The 20814-nt window shown below is 37.2% G+C and overlaps 3 protein-coding genes across 4 annotated transcripts; all 3 read left to right on the top strand.

The window, feature by feature from the left end:
* The first annotated feature begins 3998 nt into the window (after nt 1-3998).
* On the top strand, nt 3999-5620 carry LOC140799528 (uncharacterized). Its single transcript, XM_073153877.1, has 2 exons — nt 3999-4698; nt 4815-5620. Exons 1-2 carry the CDS (start codon nt 4349-4351, stop codon nt 5203-5205), a joined length of 741 nt encoding a protein of 246 aa, XP_073009978.1. The 5' UTR covers nt 3999-4348; the 3' UTR covers nt 5206-5620.
* Nucleotides 5621-9893: 4273 nt separating this feature from the next.
* Nucleotides 9894-11265, top strand: LOC140800015 (flavonol 3-sulfotransferase-like). Its single transcript, XM_073154640.1, has one exon. The coding sequence runs from the start codon at nt 10089-10091 to the stop codon at nt 11118-11120; it is 1032 nt and encodes a 343-aa protein (XP_073010741.1). The 5' UTR covers nt 9894-10088; the 3' UTR covers nt 11121-11265.
* A 1156-nt stretch (nt 11266-12421) lies between these two features.
* On the top strand, nt 12422-19405 carry LOC140799642 (zinc finger CCCH domain-containing protein 40-like). Of its 2 annotated transcripts, XM_073154040.1 has the most exons (5): nt 12426-12573; nt 13577-13846; nt 16372-16595; nt 18291-18907; nt 18997-19405. In XM_073154040.1, the coding sequence occupies exons 1-5, from the start codon at nt 12469-12471 to the stop codon at nt 19125-19127; spliced, it is 1347 nt and encodes a 448-aa protein (XP_073010141.1). In that variant the 5' UTR covers nt 12426-12468; the 3' UTR covers nt 19128-19405. The 2 variants fall into 2 exon arrangements, with proteins under 2 accessions (XP_073010137.1, XP_073010141.1); XM_073154036.1 differs by having other exon boundaries at nt 12422-12573; nt 18291-19405.
* The last annotated feature ends 1409 nt before the right edge of the window (nt 19406-20814 follow it).

Here is a 20814-nt window from a genome sequence, read left to right as displayed (position 1 = left end):
ACTGAAATAATCAGCGTTTTACTTAGAAAACGAATCGATGTTGATATATTATTCATCTCAAATATATAAAACTTGTCTATCCCTAACATTATATTATTGGAGTCTCCTTTTTTAGAGTCTTCTGAAACTAGTTCAAAATTCCATGCAAAAATATCTCTCAAAGAAAAGAAAAACTCAGATGAAATCCTAATAAACTAATAAATGGCTCATATTTGTGCATATATATGGATGGATATGGACCAAACAGTGAATGAGAGGAATCAATGATTTGATTCCTTAAACCTGCATCTTAAAGTCTGCATATCAAGATGTCATGAAGTGTGGTGGGGAACAAAGCTGTCAATCTCCCCCTAAAAAAGGCCCAATAATATATATATAATTATAAGTTAGGTAAAATATATTAACTAAAAAAACATAAGCTATTCTAACAAATATCTGAAGCATTCTTACACAGTAATTCTAAAATATCTGCGAGAATAGACTCAATCTAGAAAAGAAGAAAAAAAGTTGAGACTTACCGAGAGCAGCTAATCATTGATTAGGAGAGTGTTTAGGAGAATGGCGAACAATATGATATCATCTTCTCTCTTTTTTTTTTAGATAAATATGAAAAGTTAAAGTCAAAGTTGAGATTAGAGTCAAAAATTGTTCATTAAAATCAAAACATACTGGAATTATGAAAGAATAAAACCTGCTAGGACTACGAAAGTCTAATACAACTTGTGCCAAAATCAGATAAAAGAAAGAAAGTCGAGTTCAATGAAAGGATGGGAAAGGCTGTGATATAAATTTTTTTTTAACTTGGAAAATGTCTCTAACTAAAGAGAGGAAAAAAAAAAAGATCTCATTCAAATTGCATCGATCTATTTCAATCAATGTCCATCGATTGAAATTCTTCTCTTGCTAAAAATACTTCTAGATTAGCTACTTGGTGACTACAATGCCTCCATTTGCTTTGCGCCCCGATCTGATCTACCGAATGTCTCTAGAATGTGTTATTATAAATGAATAACGGTTTGTCTCCTCAAATATTTTAAATAAATTTTTGATGTAGTATAAGCACTCAGACATATGAAGTAGCTCTCTTCACACTTTAATAAGAGAAACACTCTTGTTCCTGAGAATCAAAGAAATTCAAAATTTTAGCACCAAATCAAACACTATTATCTTAGTCAACTATTTAAATAGTGTTGCTAAGCTCGCATAGCTTGTTGAGGCTATAGTTGATGACATCAAATTTCTCACTTGTAGCTGATTGATTTGCTAATTATGGTAGAACTATAGGTTATGTTTGTACCTATGATAGTTTGTGTTTTTTTTTTTGGTTTTCAACCGTTTTTGGTCTTGGACTCTAGCATAACTTTTTTTAACTATGAAAATTAATCTATAAAATATTTTATCTTTTAAAAGAACCTTATTTATATAAAACAAAAATATAACTTATTTCTAGCATTTGAGAAAGGACCACACAAGTACTAGGTTATGAAGCCAAATATTATTATGCAATATATATATATATATATATATATATATATATATACCTATTTCTAATCCTAGTTGCTAGAAGCATTAGCCTACTTGCAAATCCATAAAGATTTGGTCAAGCATGGCAAAGATTAGGCTTGACCACTTCTTTGTTCCAAAAGGACATCACCTGCATACTTATTGACCCACTACCAAAGCTTTATTCTCCATTGATTATAAGACCTCTATGACTATGAGAAGATATCTATCTATCTATCTATCTATCTATCTATCTATCTATCTATCTATCTATCTATATAGAAAGTAATAAAGAAAGAAATTATATCTATATATCCATATCTATTTATCTATCAATCTATCTATCCATCTTACATAGGAAGGATATCCAAAGGATGATTCCTTTAGTACTCACCCCATATGGAACCCACATCTAGATAACATCTGGACACATAAATAAAAATGCCTCCCCTCTCATCCACTTGACAACATATTCAAACCCTAATAAGCACCATCCATCCATCCATATATTCTTTCTTGCTTCTATCTCTTAATTTGACTTCATTTTCTAATTTTCCTTGGTCTAAATCACACCACACTAGCAATCTCTACAATGATTTCTTTTCCACTCTTTTTCTTTCTTCATAAACATAGTTTATAGGAACTAATAATATGAGTCAATAAATATTTAAGTTGGTAGAGAATTATAACGACCTAATACCGCATTATTCTCAAAATTGTAATATTTTGCATCCTTTCTATAACGGTCTGGCAATGCAGAGAGCAAACATAAAACTAACTACTATAAAAACTTAAGCTGATAGAAAACAGTAGTTTACTATTCCATACTCTAACGGCTGATGTGGTGAAGACGATGAAATCCATTTAATCAAACACAAAAAAAAATCAAATTAATTAATAGTTTCAAAAAAAAAAGAAACTTAGTAGTGGGATGGGTTCAACTCATCTTCCACAAGCAAAAGATCAATGGTAAGTGGTCCTTCAAAAAGATACTTAAAAAATATGAGACAATCTATGGTTTCAATATCATACCAAATAAATTAAAAATCATAAAGTCATATAACAAGAGATAAGGAGGGAAGAAACAAAGGCTAATGGTGAAATATTTGTGTGGTTTATGATGCTGATGTGGCTTTCCTCATTGGTTCTAATCCAACTAACCTTAGATATAATTTTCTTTCTACAAAGAACATTGACCACATCTTGTCCCCCCTCTCTTGAACATTATATATAGCATAACATATCTTAAAATATATGCCTTCCAATACCTTCATAGTCTTCCAAACTTAGCCATAAAAAATAATAATTATGAAACAAGATAAGACTTGAATCAAATAAGAAATATAACACAAAGTTGTCTATTTGAAGTTTTTTTTTTCCCTCTATAAACTAGAAGAAAGAAAGGGATCAATATAATATGTAGAGTTTCACTTGGTAGATAAGAATATAAGTTTATTAAAATGAAAACTAAGCATTTCTTCTCTGGAAACATTGTTTATAAACCTTATCATCCATTCATGCTATGTTATCTACAAGTCAAAGACTTATCAAATCAAAGACTTATCTAAAATGGACCAAAAATAGTTCTATTTTTTAGGGTAAATCACACTTTTATCTTTAATAGTTTGACCAATTTTAATTTATTATCACATTCTATGTATAAATACAATCTAATTTGAAAATAATAAGAATAATTTAGTGAAAAATTTAACGGTTACAACTTAGTCTGAACCACACGAGAATTTTAAATCGAAGAAAGATTTTTAATTAAAGTACATAAGAGTGAATTATAATTTGCCCTAATTTGTTATCTGAATCATGGAAAGCTACTGGCAATATATATATTTTTTAAAAAGAATTTAAGGTTTTGTGAATCACAATGGGCATTCAATGGTTGGATTTTCAGCATCCAATGGTTTTAGTTTAATCTAAATTTAAATTTCAAATATGATTAGAAGATTTAACAAATAGAATGCCATTTAAAAAAAAAAGCTATATATAGTTTTAAATCTAGTTCTCTATTTATTTTCCATCTTAATCCAAAATCCTTTATTAAAAATTATTTAAGGGTATAAAGGTCATTGTACAACTATAATTATATTCACTTGATAACTAGTTTTAATATTTTGTTTTGAGATTTTTATAACTCGAACTTTCGTTAATTTAAATGGTAACAGCAAATAAATATTTCGTTATAATATATAAAATAATTTATAAATATCTAAATTACTCGTGCCTTTTTCTGACGGAGTGCAGATAGCAGAAAAAATAACAACGAGGGTATTTTAGTAATTTAGTTTATATTAATCCTGTGGAGCGTGAATCACAGAATAGTTAAAATATAAGATTTAATTTATAAAATATCCTTAAAAAAAGAGGAGATGTCTACGTATCGGATATCAGTGAAAGGAAACGAGATAGTCTACTTTATCCGTATCGGTATCGGTATCGGAGACGCCTGCGGTTTAATACTCCGCGGTGGGCGATACTGTCGCAAGCCGAGACACGTTTGCTAAGCCTACGGCGAACGTGTCAAACCTCCCCTCCCCTTTTCCTCCTATTTATACCCCCTCTTTATCCCCACCCGTCTCTTATTCTCTCCTGCTTATTCCCCAAACCCACTCTGCGACCCGGATAAGAAGAGAGGGAGCTGGATAAACTTATTCGGGCCATGGCCGTCTCCAGCTAGTCGGTTCGAGAACTGGGATAGGGATAAAGGATAAGAAGTCTTATACCCCGTCCTTATCCTCCCTTGGTCCCCCCCACGATTGATGACAACGGATAGAAGAAGCGAAAGAGGGCGTCGGATAAGCACCGGGATAGTAGCAGGAATAGGAGTAGGAGGATGTCGGTGGTTTGCTCGATAAAGGAGCATGTGGGTATTCCGATCTACCTCCATGGAGGGAAGAGGAAGGAGGAGAAGGGGGATGAGGAGGAGGAGGAGGAGGAGGTGGTTGCGGTGGTGAAGAGGAGCAATGGGTTCTTTCTAGAAGAAGAAGAAGAGGAAGAGGAGGAGGAGGAGGAGGAGGAGGAGGAGGCGTCGTCGGAGAGCTCGTCGATCGGTGAGGCGTCTTCGTCGTCGTTGTCTTTGGGAGGAGAAGAGGAGGAAGGAGAAGAAGAGGTGCAGAGCAAAGAGAAGAAAGAGGAGAAGAGTTTGGGGTCTTTGGATTCTTTGGAGGAATCGCTTCCCATCAAGTAATTATTGATTCTCGTTATCAAGATCTAAACTTTTTAATTTTTTTTTTTGTTTCTTTTGAAAAATCTTTCCTTGTTCTTGTTCTTATATTTTGGGGATAATTAATTAATTGTAGGAGAGGGTTGTCGAATTACTTCTCCGGCAAGTCGAAGTCGTTCGCTAGCCTGTCGGACGCCGCCGCGGCGAGCGTGAGGGACCTGGCGAAGGCGGAGAACCCTTTCAACAAGCGTCGACGGATCCTACTGGCGTCCACCCGACGAGCTTCCTACTCATCACTCATCACGTCGCTGCCTCCTCTCCTCTCCCCGGAGAACGCCGTCGTGGAAGGCGAAGAGAACGACGACGACGACGACGAGGAGACCGGAGAGTCTTCGTCGCCGCTCGCTCCCCTTCCTCGCCATGGGCAAGAGAGGAAGACGACGATGAGCAGCAAATCCTTGAGATCTCCAAGGTCTTACTCCTTGTCCGATCTACAACAACATCACCATCATCATAACTTCTCTTGACAGAAGAAATAAATCAATCTCTCTCTCTATATAAATATATATATATATATATATATATATTGTGTCAAATTAATCTTTATGATCATCTTTTTATTAGTATAAAAAAGTTTTAGATAATTTGCATAGTGAAATCTTTTGAAAATCTCCATGGATTTAATTCTTTAGGCGGGGGGTGGGGCGGGGAGAAAAAAGAGGATAAGATAAGGTTAGGGGAGAAGGACAAGATGTGGTGGTGATCTTATCCTCTTGCACCCCCAATTATTACTATATTCTACTCCTTCGTACGCTTATCTGTCTGCCTCCTTTTCCTTTATTTTAAGTCGCCGGTCCGATGACTTTATTTATTTATTTTTTTCAGTTCACACCCTACATTATGTCTTTATTTTGAAAAAAAGTGAATATTTTCATTCGAGTACACCAACTAACGTGATATTGTGAATAAGGTAGGTCCACAGAGTAGTAACATGGTGCATTTATGATTTTGTACTAAGAATTGGTGTGGTACTGTAAATACTGAACACTGGAATAAGTTTGTGAATGATCCTTTGCTTTCAATCTAATTTTTAAAATTTCAAGAGAAGATAAATTAACTCATTTATAATTAACTTTAAATAATATTCCAGACTGTGAAAGACTTTTTATTTTTATTTTTTATTTTTTCTAAAAAAAAATATTTTGCAATGAGGAAAATCTGATTACAACTACCGGTTGTTTGTTAGTCGAGTTGTTAATTTTGATTGGATGGATTAAAAAAGAGAGAAGAGAAGTTGAAAGAGTGGGTTAAAACCGTTGGGTTAAGCTAAAGCGACGTGGGGAATTTAACGTAATTGGGTTAGATTAAGTGGAGGTTTCGACCGCCCAACTAATTGATCGTATTGTAGAAGCAAAAATTTGGAGGCGAATTTCTGGTGCAGATCTAACTAAGTTTGGTCAACTCAAACAAGGCATATATCCAAAATAGTTGGAATAATTTCTCTTTTTCCTATCCATCTTTCTCTCTCTCTCTCTATCTATCTATTTTTCTAGAAAGATTGGTATTGGTTGGGGATAAGTACCCCCAATTGACCGTTTCCTGTACTAGGATAAAGTGTCATATTTTTTATTCCAATTCTAATTTCTCCCGTTGGTTGAAGAAGAGTAGAGGAGGATCCTTATTCATGAATTAGAAATCTTGAAGCTAACTAGCTCTCGATGCCCCCCCCCACGGAGCTTGATCGCGGAGTCTCATCCGCCTATTTGGCACTAATTTTTGGGTTAGATGCTAGCTGGGTTGGGGATTCTTATGGTGGGTTGGAGATGCTAATTGGGTTGAGGATTCTTATGGTGGGTTGAGGATGCTAGCAGGGTCCAGGATTTCAAATCTTATGTTTGCACACAGACGAGCCCTTTCTTGCGTCCGCTAGGTAGGAGTTCCATGGATAAGTGAGGTTGCCTATTTCATTTAGTTGGTGTTGATGGAGCCTGAAACCATCCCTAAGTCTTAGGTACTCGTCCCGATTTGGTTTGCTTATTAGCTGATTATTTTGGACTTTTCAAGCCTCATGACAACTGCCACCTATCAGGCGCGTCGACCACACGATCGAGATTGTATTGGGGGTTGAACTCAACCCAACCGGTTAATCTCGATGCTCATATTGTTAAAAATTAAATCGTACATTTGCGTATAAATTATATAGGTGATGTGTGACATTTTTTTTCTGAAATATCGATGTATACATTATTGAAAATTACAACGTACAGTTTGTATAAGCGATGCGTATATATTACATATGTGATGCATGCAGTTTTTTAGAAATTAGAACATACTTTTTGTACAGACGATGCTTATGACTTACATAGGTCATACGTGACATTTTTCTAAAAAAATTCTCGATACACATATCGTTAAAAATATGAGCGTAAATTTTGCATATGCGATACCTATAAATTCATAGGTGATACGTGGCATTTAAAAAAAAATTAGAACATATATTTTGCATAGCTAGGTTATGCGTGATCTTTTTTTTGAAATCTCGATATGCATATTGTTGAAAATTACAACGTACATTTTGCATAGGTGATGCGTAAAAATTACATATGTGATGCGTAGCTTTTTTTAAGACAATATAATCTTTTTAGAATTTTTAGGGCTAAATTGATCTAATGCTTCCAGAACATCTCTATTATCAGTACCAGCTCATAAACATTCTTGCACGAGCTCCAGATTGGTTCTATATGTGTCTAAACATTGTAATCGTCAATCTACTAATCTCGGCCTAATTTGCAAATATCACTGATCACTCTTTAGTCTTTACCTGATGACAGCTAGGTAGGGGTGGAAATGGGTCCGATTAACTCCAGCCTGACTCGCTATTCGACCCGACTCAGATTGGATTCAGATAAAAACTTCCTATCCGATTCGGATACGAATAGAATTTTTGAAAAAAAATCCTGAATACGGATTCAGATACGAGTATAATTTTCAGATTCAGATACGTATATTAGATATTCGTTTAATGATGTGCTATATATTATTTTTAGAGATTAATTTCTCTAATTTTATATGTATTTGACATACAAAAGAATTATTTTTTTTGTGAAACTTTTAATATTTTTGTGTTAATTATGTCTAAATAAAAGATCATAATTCATTATAATTCGATTAACATCCGTTTAAGATCTGATTCTCTATTAAAAAATTATCCGTATCCGTTTATTTATAATATAATTTTAAATTTTACTATTGGTCTAATATCCATATCTGAATTTATATTCGAACTAAAAATATGAATCCTGCTGTTGAGTTTGAGATCCGTTTCCACCGGGAGCACGAAGAGATTGATGTCACCGTACTAGAGGGGAAAATCACATTCTTCCATGAATTCCTCACGTGCATACTATTATTAGTTATAATATAGTTAGACCTGATCATTGGGCCCAACCCGGCTGTGCCCGGCTTGACTTGGCCCGGTTTGGACTGGGCTAAGCCCGGCCCGGGCCCGAACTACCAATGGGCGGCACGGGCCCCTCAACTACAGTAAAAAATAACGGGAAATTTTGTACACTGTACTGTTTTATAATTTTTTTTAGCCCATCTCTCCCATCACAATTCAGCCCAAGTACAAGTATTATTTAAATATTTTAGCCCATTTCCCATCACATATCAGCCCATGTACTATTTAATTTTTTTTAATATATATATTTTTTTAAACAGAGAAGAACAAAAATATATTTAAAAAAAATATGTAACGGTAAAAAATATTCTAAAAATAGCTAAAAAATTCAAAAAATTAGCAAAATAGGACCTCTACTTTTTTTTATACCATTTTGCCCTTTTAACAGAAATAAACAACTAGTTTATAGGGGTATTTTAGTAATTTTGACTTTTCTCATGCTTATAAATAGATGATAAATTTTCTAAATTCATCCCACATTCTCAAATCCTCTAATCTCTCTAGTTCTTTCCAAATTAAAGGTTTTAAGATTTTTAGTCTTCAAATTAGCAAATTCTCTCCAATATGGATTCCTTTGATGATCATATAGAATCTCAATTGGAGGGCGGAGATTCAATTAATCATACACCCGCATCTCAACCTCAACCTGATCTGGAAACTCTGGCTTCGGCTTCATGCAGTTCTAAGAGATTAAAGTCCGAAGTTTAGAAGTATTTTAAAAGGATTGAAACGAAAGATGGCTAAGGTAATGTTATTCGCGTTCGAACGCAGTGTGAACGCGGTACTATGTAAATTTAGGTGAATAATAATATTGAGTATTTTATATAAAACTCTAAAAAATCCCGCCAAGTGACAGCCCGAGTAAAATAAAAAAAATTGGCCAAATGGGTAGTGGCCAACTGGGTACCAGTGGCCACCACCCACAATGGCACAACTATTAACTATGACATAATGACAAGACTCGAAAAAACCAAACTCTCTCACTCTCTCTATCTCTCCAATCTGACAATCACAATCTTCATTTGCCATTTTGCCCATTTGCCCAAGGTCCAACCGTCTGAGCTACGGAGGGGGCGAGTCCGGCTAGATCTCGCGGCTGAAAGCGGTAGCTTACCTACCTCAGCGAACCGCTGCTCCCGGTTGTCACACTCGGATCCATTCTTGTCGTCAGCGAACCGCCGCCGCTCGACGCGCTCAGCCGCAGCGAAGAACTCCTCGATCTCAGCCTCAGGCGGCGCATCCCGGCGTCGATTTCAGATCGACCTATTTGTCCCTTAGAGCACTCGTCGGCGTCGTCTCTTTCGGTCGATATACCACAATGGAGGCTTTTCTGGCGGCACCTCGCAGAAGGCATTACTCGAGCAGCGTGAAATCCGCCCGAGATCTACGGTGGAGCGTCGCCGACCGTCGGAATTCTACTCCATTCTCGGCGTCCGCGGCTTCATCAGGACATTACGGCTCCGAAGGCAGGAGATTCGGAGCTCTGCCGCTGACCCTGCCTTTCGGCCGTGAGATCTCGCCCCTTTTGCCACGGCGCCGCCGCCAAAGCCAGCGTCCCGGCTCTTGTGATCTTGTCCAATATCTCACGGTTCGGGTTTGCTAAAAATCTTAGTTGGCAGGGCCTTGCCAACCCGATATCTTACGGGCCGGGCTAGAATATGTCTCAGGAAAGTGTCACCTTTTTAAGAATATAAAATAAAATGAGAAAAGTTGAACAATTTTAACAAAACAAATAAATAAGGTTACAGATTTTTAAAAAATATATATATATTTCTCACCGAAGGTGACAATTAATTTACAAAATTAAATTCAGATCTCCCTCAGATCCCATTCAAATTTAAAAGTACAACACTTGGTTGTCATCATAACCAGCTCCAACGTTAGGTAAGTAGTCGCCTCTTTATTTAATCAATACTAATCCCAAATCTTCGTTGTATCGCAACCAACCGCATGGATCCTTGTACTCCTCCTCCTCCTCCTCTAACCCCCAAATCCCAAAATGACAGAGACGAAGAACTCAAAGCCTACAAGGAGTACGAAGACATCGCCTCAACCCTCCCTCGCAAATTCATGGGTTCCTTCGCTATCTCGAAGTACCAAAACTTCTTCTACCCCTCTCACCTCGTCTCCACCACCATCGCAGTCCAATCCACCTTCCGAGCCCGACCCTCCGACGTCATCCTCGTCACCCATCCAAAGTCCGGCACCACGTGGCTCAAATCCATCATCTTCTGCATCGTAAATCGCGTGCGCTTTGCCTTGGACGATGACCACCACCCGCTCCTCCACGCTAGCCCGCACGATCTCTTCCCTTTCTTGCACTCCTTATACGAGGACCGAACGCTTCCTATCGACCTCCTTGCTTCCATGCCGTCTCCTCGTCTCCTCGCGACCCATAACCCGCTCTCCAGTCTTCCGCCGTCGGTCGTCGACTCCGGTTGCCGTATCGTTTACTTATGCCGTGACCCCAAGGATACCGTCGTGTCCAAGTGGCATTACATGGGTCAAACGATGCCAAGCGCAACCAAGACGCCGTCTTTTGAGGAAATATTTGAGCTCTTCTGCGAGGGGATCATTATATGTGGGCCGTGGTGGGATCACGTTCTTGAGTACTGGGAAGAGAGTTTGAGGAGGCCGGAGAAAGTTCTGTTTTTGAAGTACGAGGACATGATGGATAACACCGGAGCAAATGTGAGGAAGCTTGCGGATTTTCTGGACATGGCGTTCACCGAAGAGGAGGAGAAGGAAGGGGTGGTGGAGGAGATTGTGAGGTTTTGTAGCTTCGATAAGATGAGGAGTATTACGGTGAATAAGGAAGGAAAGCATGGGATGAGTAGTTGTCATACGTTTCGCAATTCCGCTTTCTTTAGAAAGGGAAAGGTTGGGGACTGGAAGGAGCATATGAGCCAGGAGATGGCTCGAAGGTTGGACGACATAGTGGAGAAGAAGCTACATGGCTCTGGTCTCACCTTCACAAAATAACTCTTCTTAATAGCTATTGTTGTTCTTCGTGCTGCCATTTGGATTGAGTCTTTGTTCATGGTCTCATCTCCTTTCTCTTCTCCACTTTGTATTATTTTTAATTTTAATTTTAATTTACTCCTATGCCAATGGATATTTGATGGTATTTTTTTTGTTGGCAAAATATTTTTGAGGTATTTTTGATGTATTCTAGGCAAAATTTGATATGATATAAAAAAATAATAAAAATAAAAGGCAGTGTGTGTGTGTGTGTTTTTTTATCAACTCTTTTAAATTTTTTTTTTTATCAACTCAATAAATAAAAGATTAGGCACAGCTTTGGATGATAATTTGGCATAAGAGGCCCATTAAAAAGCCCATTAAAAAAGCCCATTAAAAAGCCCAATTGTGCAAAAAATACCACATGGCGGTAATAAGAGACGAATACCGGGATTTGGGCTTAGAGTAAGAATAAGGCCCTTCTTCCCCTCCACCGTGGATTGTTATTCCGTTAATCGGATGTCCTGGCCGTCGAATCGACCTCGGGATTCGCGCTATTGTCCGGATATCCTTTGCCTCTGGAAATATGAATGCGGAATAAGCCCAAGAGCAACGATTGGATACTAACCAATTTATTATTAAAAGTAACTTTTATCCGGTGATAAATTAAAGGGTATACAACTATACAAGTTAGTTTATATACGTGAGTTGATTAAAGAGAAATTTATATATAACACTCTACTTTATAATGTAATTATAGTTTGCACCCTATATTTTTATTATTTATAAATCAAACCCTTCGATTTAGCGAATATGTATAGAAAATATCTTGAGTTAAATTTAAACTAACATGGTCAGAATATTCTATTAAGTAGAGATATTTTATTTTTAAAATAACTAAAATGCCTTTAGTATGATTTGGTCGAAGGTATTTTCATAATTTTTTTAGTTTAATTAACTTTAATTTAACTCAAATATTTAGTTAAATTTAACTAATTAATCTAATGACAGAATATTTTTTTACATATAATTCGCTAAATCATAGGACTCGATTTATAAATAGTAAAAATGTAGGGCGTAAACCATAATCTCTTTCAAAGACACCGTGTTATATGCAAATTCCTCTAGATTAATTAATAAATAAGGATTTTTAAGGGGTACATATGGAAAATATTTCGGATTCAAAATGTAGGATCGGATAGGATCCGGACCCGCCAAAAGTCGATGGATGCGGATCCGAGGCTTACTATGGCTTCAACGAAATCCGATCCGATTACGGACCCGCACGGCCGCACCCTATTCGGCTATTCCCCAATTGCTATAAGCATAGTAAAGTTATAAAGATCTCCGTCTCTGTCTCCGTCTCCCGATGGCGCATCGACTGCTGCGCGACGCCCAAGCCGATGGTTGGGAGCGGTCGGACTTCCCCATCATCTGCGAGTCCTGCCTCGGCGACAACCCCTACGTCCGCATGGTATCGATTTCTCTTGTTCTTACGCAAGTCTTAACTAACACCCGCTGTGCCCCGCCGATTTCGATTTCGATCTCAAGCCCTAATATTTGTTTTCGCTTCCTTATTTGTGATATCTCTGGCTTTGTGGGAGATATGATTTTAGTTTGGTGGGGAACCTTAATGGTTGGTTTGGTGACATCGGTATCTGGATCTGGATAAACTGGTTATAGTTTTTTTTTTTCTTCTTTGAATTAAGAAAAATCCAACTTTGTTTGACTAATTCAGCGGTTATGTACATTGGTCTTGTGATAAAGAGTAGTTTATCCCGTTTTGGTCGATCGATGTATTATAGCGTTCGGTGGCATTTTATTACACAAATATACTGCTTGATTATTATTATTAATAGTTAGCTTACAACTACTTGTATGCACCTATGTTGAGGAATACCATTAGCTGAACATTACACATGTTCTTCATCGAACTGATTAATCGGAATATTTGACCTGAAAATTTTGAGAAACAAAATTATCTATGATTTAGAGGCATTTAAACAATCCCTTGATAGTGTTTATTTTATAGTGATTGTTATTCACTTATCTTTTGTAATATGATACGTATGAAAACAGGAAGGGATAGATATCTTAGAGTTGTCCATCTAGCTTAGTTAATATGTTTGATTGTTTTATAATGACATGAAATGTGAAAGTAGTCAGTTAGATTTCCTTTTATAATGTCAAATATTGTTGGAGTTTGGAGGCTCCTATAGGCTGGATGTTCTTGTCACTAGGCACATTGATTTTTTAGTGATTTTAAGTTGTATAGTATAATAGTTATGGATATTTAGGCATGGTTGGCATTCTCTTTGCACATTTGTCTTTCCTTTTCTCTTTATTCATTTACTTTTTGAAACTTCTAGGATTTTGGTACGAAAGATCTTGTCCGTACTATGCAATCAATTGTATCAACCGTTATATCTGGCTTGCAGCTGACCTTTTCTTGAATTTCTGTGCTTGATTGCCAAAAGACAAAAGCAGACTACGACAAGGAATGTAAGATCTGCTCCCGGCCTTTTACAGTCTTCCGCTGGAGGCCTGGTCGTGATGCTAGGTATAAAAAGACGGAGATCTGCCAGACATGCTGTAAACTGAAGAATGTGTGCCAAGTCTGCCTCTTGGATCTCGAATATGGTTTACCAGTTCAGGTTCGGGATACTGCCTTAGCTATCAACTCGACTGATGCTATCCCAAGGAGTGATGTAAACCGGGAGTATTTTGCGGAGGAACATGATCGTAAGGTATGTTGCTGTACATTCCCGGTTCCTTTCTTGCTTTTCTAATTCTTCCATGTCTACTTCTGTCATGTTATTTTGCATCTGTTTACTGCAAGAAGTTGCTATATATTGTTCCTGATTCTGTAATAAATATTTCCATGTCCAAATCTTTTGTTTGCTTTTGGATTCTTGACCTTCATCATCAATATGTCCTTTTTGCTTTGGGCTAGTGTGTTTGGAATAGGTTTCTGAAGGGAGAAGATAGGCACTGCAGGACTTTCCTGTAGTTTGGTTCCTTTATCCTTAACTGAATTAAGTCTCACGCAGAAATCTCCTGCACTTAGGACTCAGGACTAGGAATTAGGTTCCTGCAGCCCTATATGCAGTTACTACTGCACATAATCTATCCTCTTCAAAATTCATACCACAATTGCAGTCCCAAATGGTTTTGACTAAAGGCTTTGTTGCTGTTATTGTGGTTGTCATTCTTGATGTTGTAGGGTATTTGGTGGTTTTGCTTGGCTTTGAAAACCGTTGAACATGTTTTTCTGATAGTTGTTGAACAATGTTGCTTGGCAATTGATGCAAGTTTTTATTCCTTTTTACAATTCAAAAATTTCCAGACTTTTACCTATATGCATTAAAGAGACGAACAGGGAACTGAAAATAGATAAGAAGGGATGCATGCATGATGTCACTCTTTTTTGGGATGTTATGAATTGTGATTGACTCGATTAGTTACATGAAGTTTGTGAGATATCACTAGTTACATAGTTTCATGTCTTTTTAATTTGATTACATCTAAGATAAAATGGCTTATGACAACTAATTAGCAACACATTTTTGGGCTCGCCTTTGGCAACATTGGCCACAAATGGCTTATGTTTACATTTATGCGGATACAAGTTTTCTTTTGATCACGTATGTCTTGCGGATTTACAACAACTAAGCTAAACTTTTCTATTTTTGAATCTCTTTGTTGGTCTTAGCTATCTAGTAGTTATATTGCTATTCTCTAGGCATGTTTTTATTCAGATTTGCAAGACAATTTTATGGTCTTCATTTAGTTCCTAAAACTCGATGTTGGGATCAGCCGTTTGAAAAAATGATATGCATCGGCTATATCGGTCACTCGTATTAAATCGTTTTATTTTTTAATTATGTAAAATTCTAAATATTATTCAAAAATATAGTAAAATTTCTAAAAATTTAGAAAAAAATGACAAGAAAATAAGAAAATAATACTTAGAGATAAAGTCTAAAAACTTAAAAATATATCAACTTACTCAAAAGTAAAATAATTGATGAATACTAAGATGATTCTCATAAATTTCTATTAATGTATTGAAAGGCGGTCGCTAGTGGCTGTCAGTCACCCCATTGCCTAGCGCCTAGCGGAAGGCAGGCGGTAAGGTGGATGTCGAAGCAGTCTAGTATATTTAATATATAAAAAATAATAGATAATCATATATGATATATATTGTATACTAAACTAGTATATATAATTTTTTTAATAGTCCACTAAACCCTAATTCCTAAATCTAGCCCACGTCCCACCTCAAGTGTTGACGACCCATTCAAGATAAGAATCTCTCTTTCCACCATCTGACTCCATCTAGCCTACTTCTCAACCAAGTATTTTTTCTTAAAAGAAAACCAACTTAAAATAATAAAAAAACCCAATCTCCTTCTACTCCCTTTTATTGTTTGAGCAACTGAGCCCTAAACCCTCCTCTCTCCCCTTTATTTCCTCTCTCGATCTGAGCCTTAAGCAGGGGCGGTAGCATGCAACGGCAGTAAGCGGAGGCGACAAATGGATGACGACAGGTAACTCTCAAACCCATTGTTTCTTCTTTTTCTTCCCATTCACTCTCCTCCGTTTCTTCTCCTTATTTTTTTTCTCATTTTGTTTCTTCTCTCCCTCTTTTTCCCTCTCTATTTCTCTTTCTCTCTCTTTTCCTCTCTCTCAAATTCTTTATTGTCGAAAATTTTCTAATTTTTCTTTTTAATTTTTCTTCTGTCTCTCCTTTTTCTTACCCTCTCTCGCTTTCTCTTTCTTCCTTCCTTTCCTTCTTTCTACTGGTTTGACACCCTTTTTTCTCTATTTTCTCTCTCTTCTCTTTCCCTCTCTTCCTCTCTCTCTCTCTCTCCACTCTCTCATTCTTATTGTTACTGCAACAGAGTATAATAGTGATAGAGATAGAGGAAGAGAGAGAAGAATGAAAAAGAAGGTAAAAATCAAAAAACAAAAACTCACCCGAGGTTGCTGGATCTTGGTTGGAGGATGTCGCCGGGGATTTGCTTGGGAGAGAGAGAGAGAGTACCCTCCCGAAACCAGTCACTGATTTGACTTAGGATTGGCTGAAACTAGCTTTCATGGTCTTTATGGCTTTTCTTTGTGCTTGAACTGGTTGAGATAAATTAGGCTTCCTGATCCTAATGGTAGTTCAAAATTTTCAGCTCTGAGATTTGTCATATGTTTCTTATATCTACTATTGTATATTCTTCTTTTTGGCATGAGAAATCAGTGTGATGTCTTTCTTTGACAGGCCAGGGCTGGCATAGATTATGAGTCTTCATATGGGAAGGCGCGCCCAAATGATACTATCTTGAAGCTTCAAAGGACAACACCGTACTATAAAAGGAATCGAGCTCATGTCTGCAGTTTCTATGTGCGTGGTGAATGCACACGCGGTGCTGAATGTCCATATAGGCATGAGATGCCTGAAACAGGAGAACTATCACAGCAAAACATAAAGGACCGTTACTATGGGTATGTATCAGGGATTTTCATGAAATCGTCATGTGGAGTTGCAGGTTTAATGGTTATAATTTTATTTGTCCCATACTTAAACTTGAGGATTATTGGCATGCCTGGTCTGCCTGTTCTGCCTGTTCTGTTGCACTGATAATTGCTTGTCAGTGTTGACAAGGATTTTTCTGCTTGTGGCATTTCATATCATGTCCATATATATTACTATATTAACTTGTTAAATTTGATACAACATCTTTGTCCACTCAAGTAAATCGTGTTGCACCTGCTCTTGTGATTTAATCTTGAAGTCACTTGCTCTGCTCATAAATGCATATGGAAATTCGTCATCCTTAAAGATGCATACAAGATATTGCCTCTTTTGTAAACCTGTTTGAACTTGAATTCAATGAGTTATCATACAATTTGTGTATGGCTGTGAATTCTCACTTGGTCTAGTTATCTGATTCCACTTTTCTATCTTTACTTAGTTATTTTAATGATATCATGAAAGGATGCTAATGATAATGTATCAAGTCGGTGATGTGCTACCTTGATGACAGTAGAATTGATGAGTTGAACGTTTGATTACCAAATTTGTTCCCAAAATCTTAGGTAGAAGGATCCGGGTTTAGAGCACTAATAGAAATGGAACTTTAGTTTGTTAAACAGAAGCTTTTAGGACCCAACCTTAGAGTTGATTGTATCATAGGAAAATGAAGCTTTTATTGGTTAATAATAAAGCTCATTGAGTATTCTCTGTACTTATTTGTGTGAAGAACTTTCACTGGTTTACAGTTTATTGGTTGTAGCAATAATTTATGTCACATTAATTAATATTTAAGAGTAGTAAGGATCTCAAAGAAGTGATTTGGGTATCGTAGTCAAGAGTTCATTTGCTATTAAATGATGGATAATAGGTAGGTTCATTTCAAGCTATTATTCACTGTATTCAGACTGCATTGGTTAATGCTTGTTAAAGAATGCAATGGTGTTTAGTGGTTGTAGCACTAGTTTCGGTTACATAAAAATTAAAAAAGTAATAATGATCTCAAAGAAGTGATTGGGTTAGCACAATCAAGAGTTTATTTAGTATTAGATGATGGATGATAGGTAGGTTTATTTCAAGCTGTTATTCACTATGTTCAGACTTCAGATTACATATGGTTAGTGCTGGTTAAAGAATGGAATTTGTGCAGTCCTGTTCCAATCACTGCATTAATCTTAATCTGATCAGCGGATCTAAGATGGATGCTAAATTATTTGATTAGGTAGGCGGGTTTGAGATTCACCATGTAAAACTTCCTGTGTTTTGGTAGGTTAGAAAGGTTGATCAACCTGTTGGGTATTGAGTACTTTATTCTGGAACCATCACTTATTAAAGAAGGAGTTCTTGAATACTATTTATGGGATCTCTTTCCATGGAGAAGTTAAGGAGGTGCTTCAGTTAAACTTGTATTAGGATCATGGAAATGATTGAACTTCGTGGTTCAGAAGCCTCGTGGTCTAGTGACACTACTGATGAACCTAGGAACCTAATAATAGCCTCTCCAGGTCATTCTACAATACTTACGCATGACATAACACAGTCGATACTTATTTCATTCTTAATTATCTCACTGTCAAATTGGATGGGCTCTGATGTGTATTTTAGTTTCTTGTTCTTGACAGTTTACTATATTAGTTTCTTCATGATTGTAATATCTCCTTTTGCAGAGTGAATGACCCAGTTGCCCTGAAGCTCCTGAGTAAAGCAGGTGAGATGCCATCTCTGGAACCCCCAGATGATGAGAGCATACGGACCCTATATGTGGGAGGCCTTGATGCCCGAGTTACCGAGCAGGACCTGAAGGATCAATTCTATGCCCATGGTGAGATTGAGTCCATAAGGATGGTGCTCCAACGAGCTTGCGCATTTGTGACATACACTACTAGAGAGGGTGCTGAAAAGGCCGCAGAGGAGCTTGTGAACAAGCTAGTCATCAAAGGCATGCGCCTCAAACTAATGTGGGGGAAGCCGCAAGCCCCAAGACCTGAGGAGGATGAGGCTGCAAGGCAAGGGTTAATAGCCCATGGAGGACTGCTTCCTAGAGCTGTTATATCACAACAGCAGAATAGCGAGCAACCTCAACCTCCAGGAGCTGATGACCAACAGCAGCAGGCAATGCACTACTTTAACATTCCAGCACCGCTGCCGGCAGAGAGGACCTACTACCCGTCAATGGATCCACAGAGAATGGGTGCTGTGATACACTCCAGCGAAGGTGATAACAAAGGAGCTGCAGATAAGCAACCCCAACAGCATGGGCAAGCACGAGGACCAAGCAGTTCAGGTTACGCATACCCTCTACCACCACCACCACCTTTTCAGGGCCAATATCCCCCATATTATCCACCTTATGGTTATATGTCCCAACCACAGATGCCTTATCCAGGGCAGTATCCACCGTATCAGGCGATGATGGCTCCACCGCCTCCTCCACCCCAGGGAACTCCAGCACAGCAGCAGCACTCTTCTGGCCCATCTGGATTGCCGTCTCAGAGCTAGAATAGCTCTGAACCACTTATTTCTATTTAATCCGTGTCCAGAGAATCAGTCCTCTATCACTTTATGTTTGTATTAAACTTTCGTGGTTGGATTAAAATGTCTGTTGCTTCTCTATATGTGATTGGTATCCGGAATTTCTATGCAATTCAGTCTGGAATTCCTGGTAGCATTTCACTGTTTCAGCATTCTGAGTGCTTATCTACTTTCGAAATGACCAGGAACTATGTATGATTAGTCTTTCGATCCTTTTGTTGTGGATTATGGAACGGCCAAACTACCAAAATTTTGCTGCCATGTAAGTCAATTAATGGGTCTGTTAGAACAAAAGGCATTTCCAGTGATGCTGGTAATGGTGGGAAATGGCTGTGCAGCCTGTTCACTTTTAAGCTCCAAAAGGACACGAAAGCTTTTCTTGCTGTATAACTCCATGCTAGTTTAGTTAGGCTTATCTTTTAAACTTACATAAAAGCTTAACCAGTTTAAGTTGTTATGGTGTTTGTTTGCTTATAAAAAGGTATAATGGTGTAAATAGAAAAGTAGAGACGTTGGGTAAAATATCAGGTATGATATTTGGTAAAAAGAAGATATTTTTATGACTTGTATTACGATATTGGCTAAATTACTGGATATATTTTTAATTAGTTTTAAATTATTATTGAAAGGGAAAATTTGTCTTTTTAACATATGTTTAGTTTTAATTATGATTAGTTAGATTTAACAAACATAATAATATTTTTAAAAGAACATAATGATTTTGGTGGAACTTATGATATTTTGAAAAATATAGTAGTGATTACAATATTTTGAAAGCTTTTGTTAAATGTAAAAATCCCTAAACATTTTTTTTTTCTGAAAAAAGAAATCTGTTAATAGTTAAAAGTTTAATTACAGTTACACCCGTTGAACTATAAGATAATATCACACTCACCTCTAACATTTAAAACGCTATAAACTAATAAGGTGTAACGGAGCGAACATAGTTTAATGAAAAATGATGGATTACTCTTTATCCCTCTCCACGTTGCATTATTATATATTTATATTTGCTATTAGAGAGAATGTAGAATACTCATTTTAGCCTTCACTCATTGTTAATATAGCATGGGGGAGAGATGACAGCAAACCTTAGCCGAGCCGAGCCAAGGCTAAATAAAATCAGAACATAGGAATGAAGGGAAGCTCCAAGAGCTTTCTCCGCCAGCAGCTTAACCCCCATGCATCGTGGACTGGGGTGGTGTCTCCACCAGTCAAAGTCTTTATCAGACAAATAAGGCTTAGAAGAGGAGACGAAGGAGATGAAGAAGATAAGTAATGAATCACTATAAGAGCAGACTAGGATCTTACACTACGGATAGGAGCAGCATAAAAAATGCCACTAGTATGGGGCCCATGGAAGCAAGAAGCGAAGATCGAAAGATGAGGCGCTTTGACTCTCAAAGGCCCCCAAAAACTTGGCGGGAAGATACTGATTTGTGGGAACTTCCTGTTTTTAGCTTTCCACCTCCCGCGATCAATTATGAAAGAGGTTCCATTTCATGATCGAAGGTCGCCTATCGCATTCAGCAAGATACGCGTTTCATTTTTTTTAGTTTCTCATTACTTGTAGGAGTCCAACTACCGTTAGCACCTTTTTTAATACTCCTTGAGCTAATCCCTTATTATTTTCGTGCATTAAGTTGCGAACGCCTCAAT

Source organism: Typha latifolia, chromosome 13 (genome assembly GCF_019914945.1).
Source record: "Typha latifolia isolate L0001 chromosome 13, TyphaL0001v2, whole genome shotgun sequence".
In the NCBI taxonomy this organism is placed as follows: Eukaryota; Viridiplantae; Streptophyta; class Magnoliopsida; order Poales; family Typhaceae; genus Typha; species Typha latifolia.
Note: the sequence above shows the minus strand (reverse complement) of the source record. Positions and strands in the feature narration are given on the sequence as shown.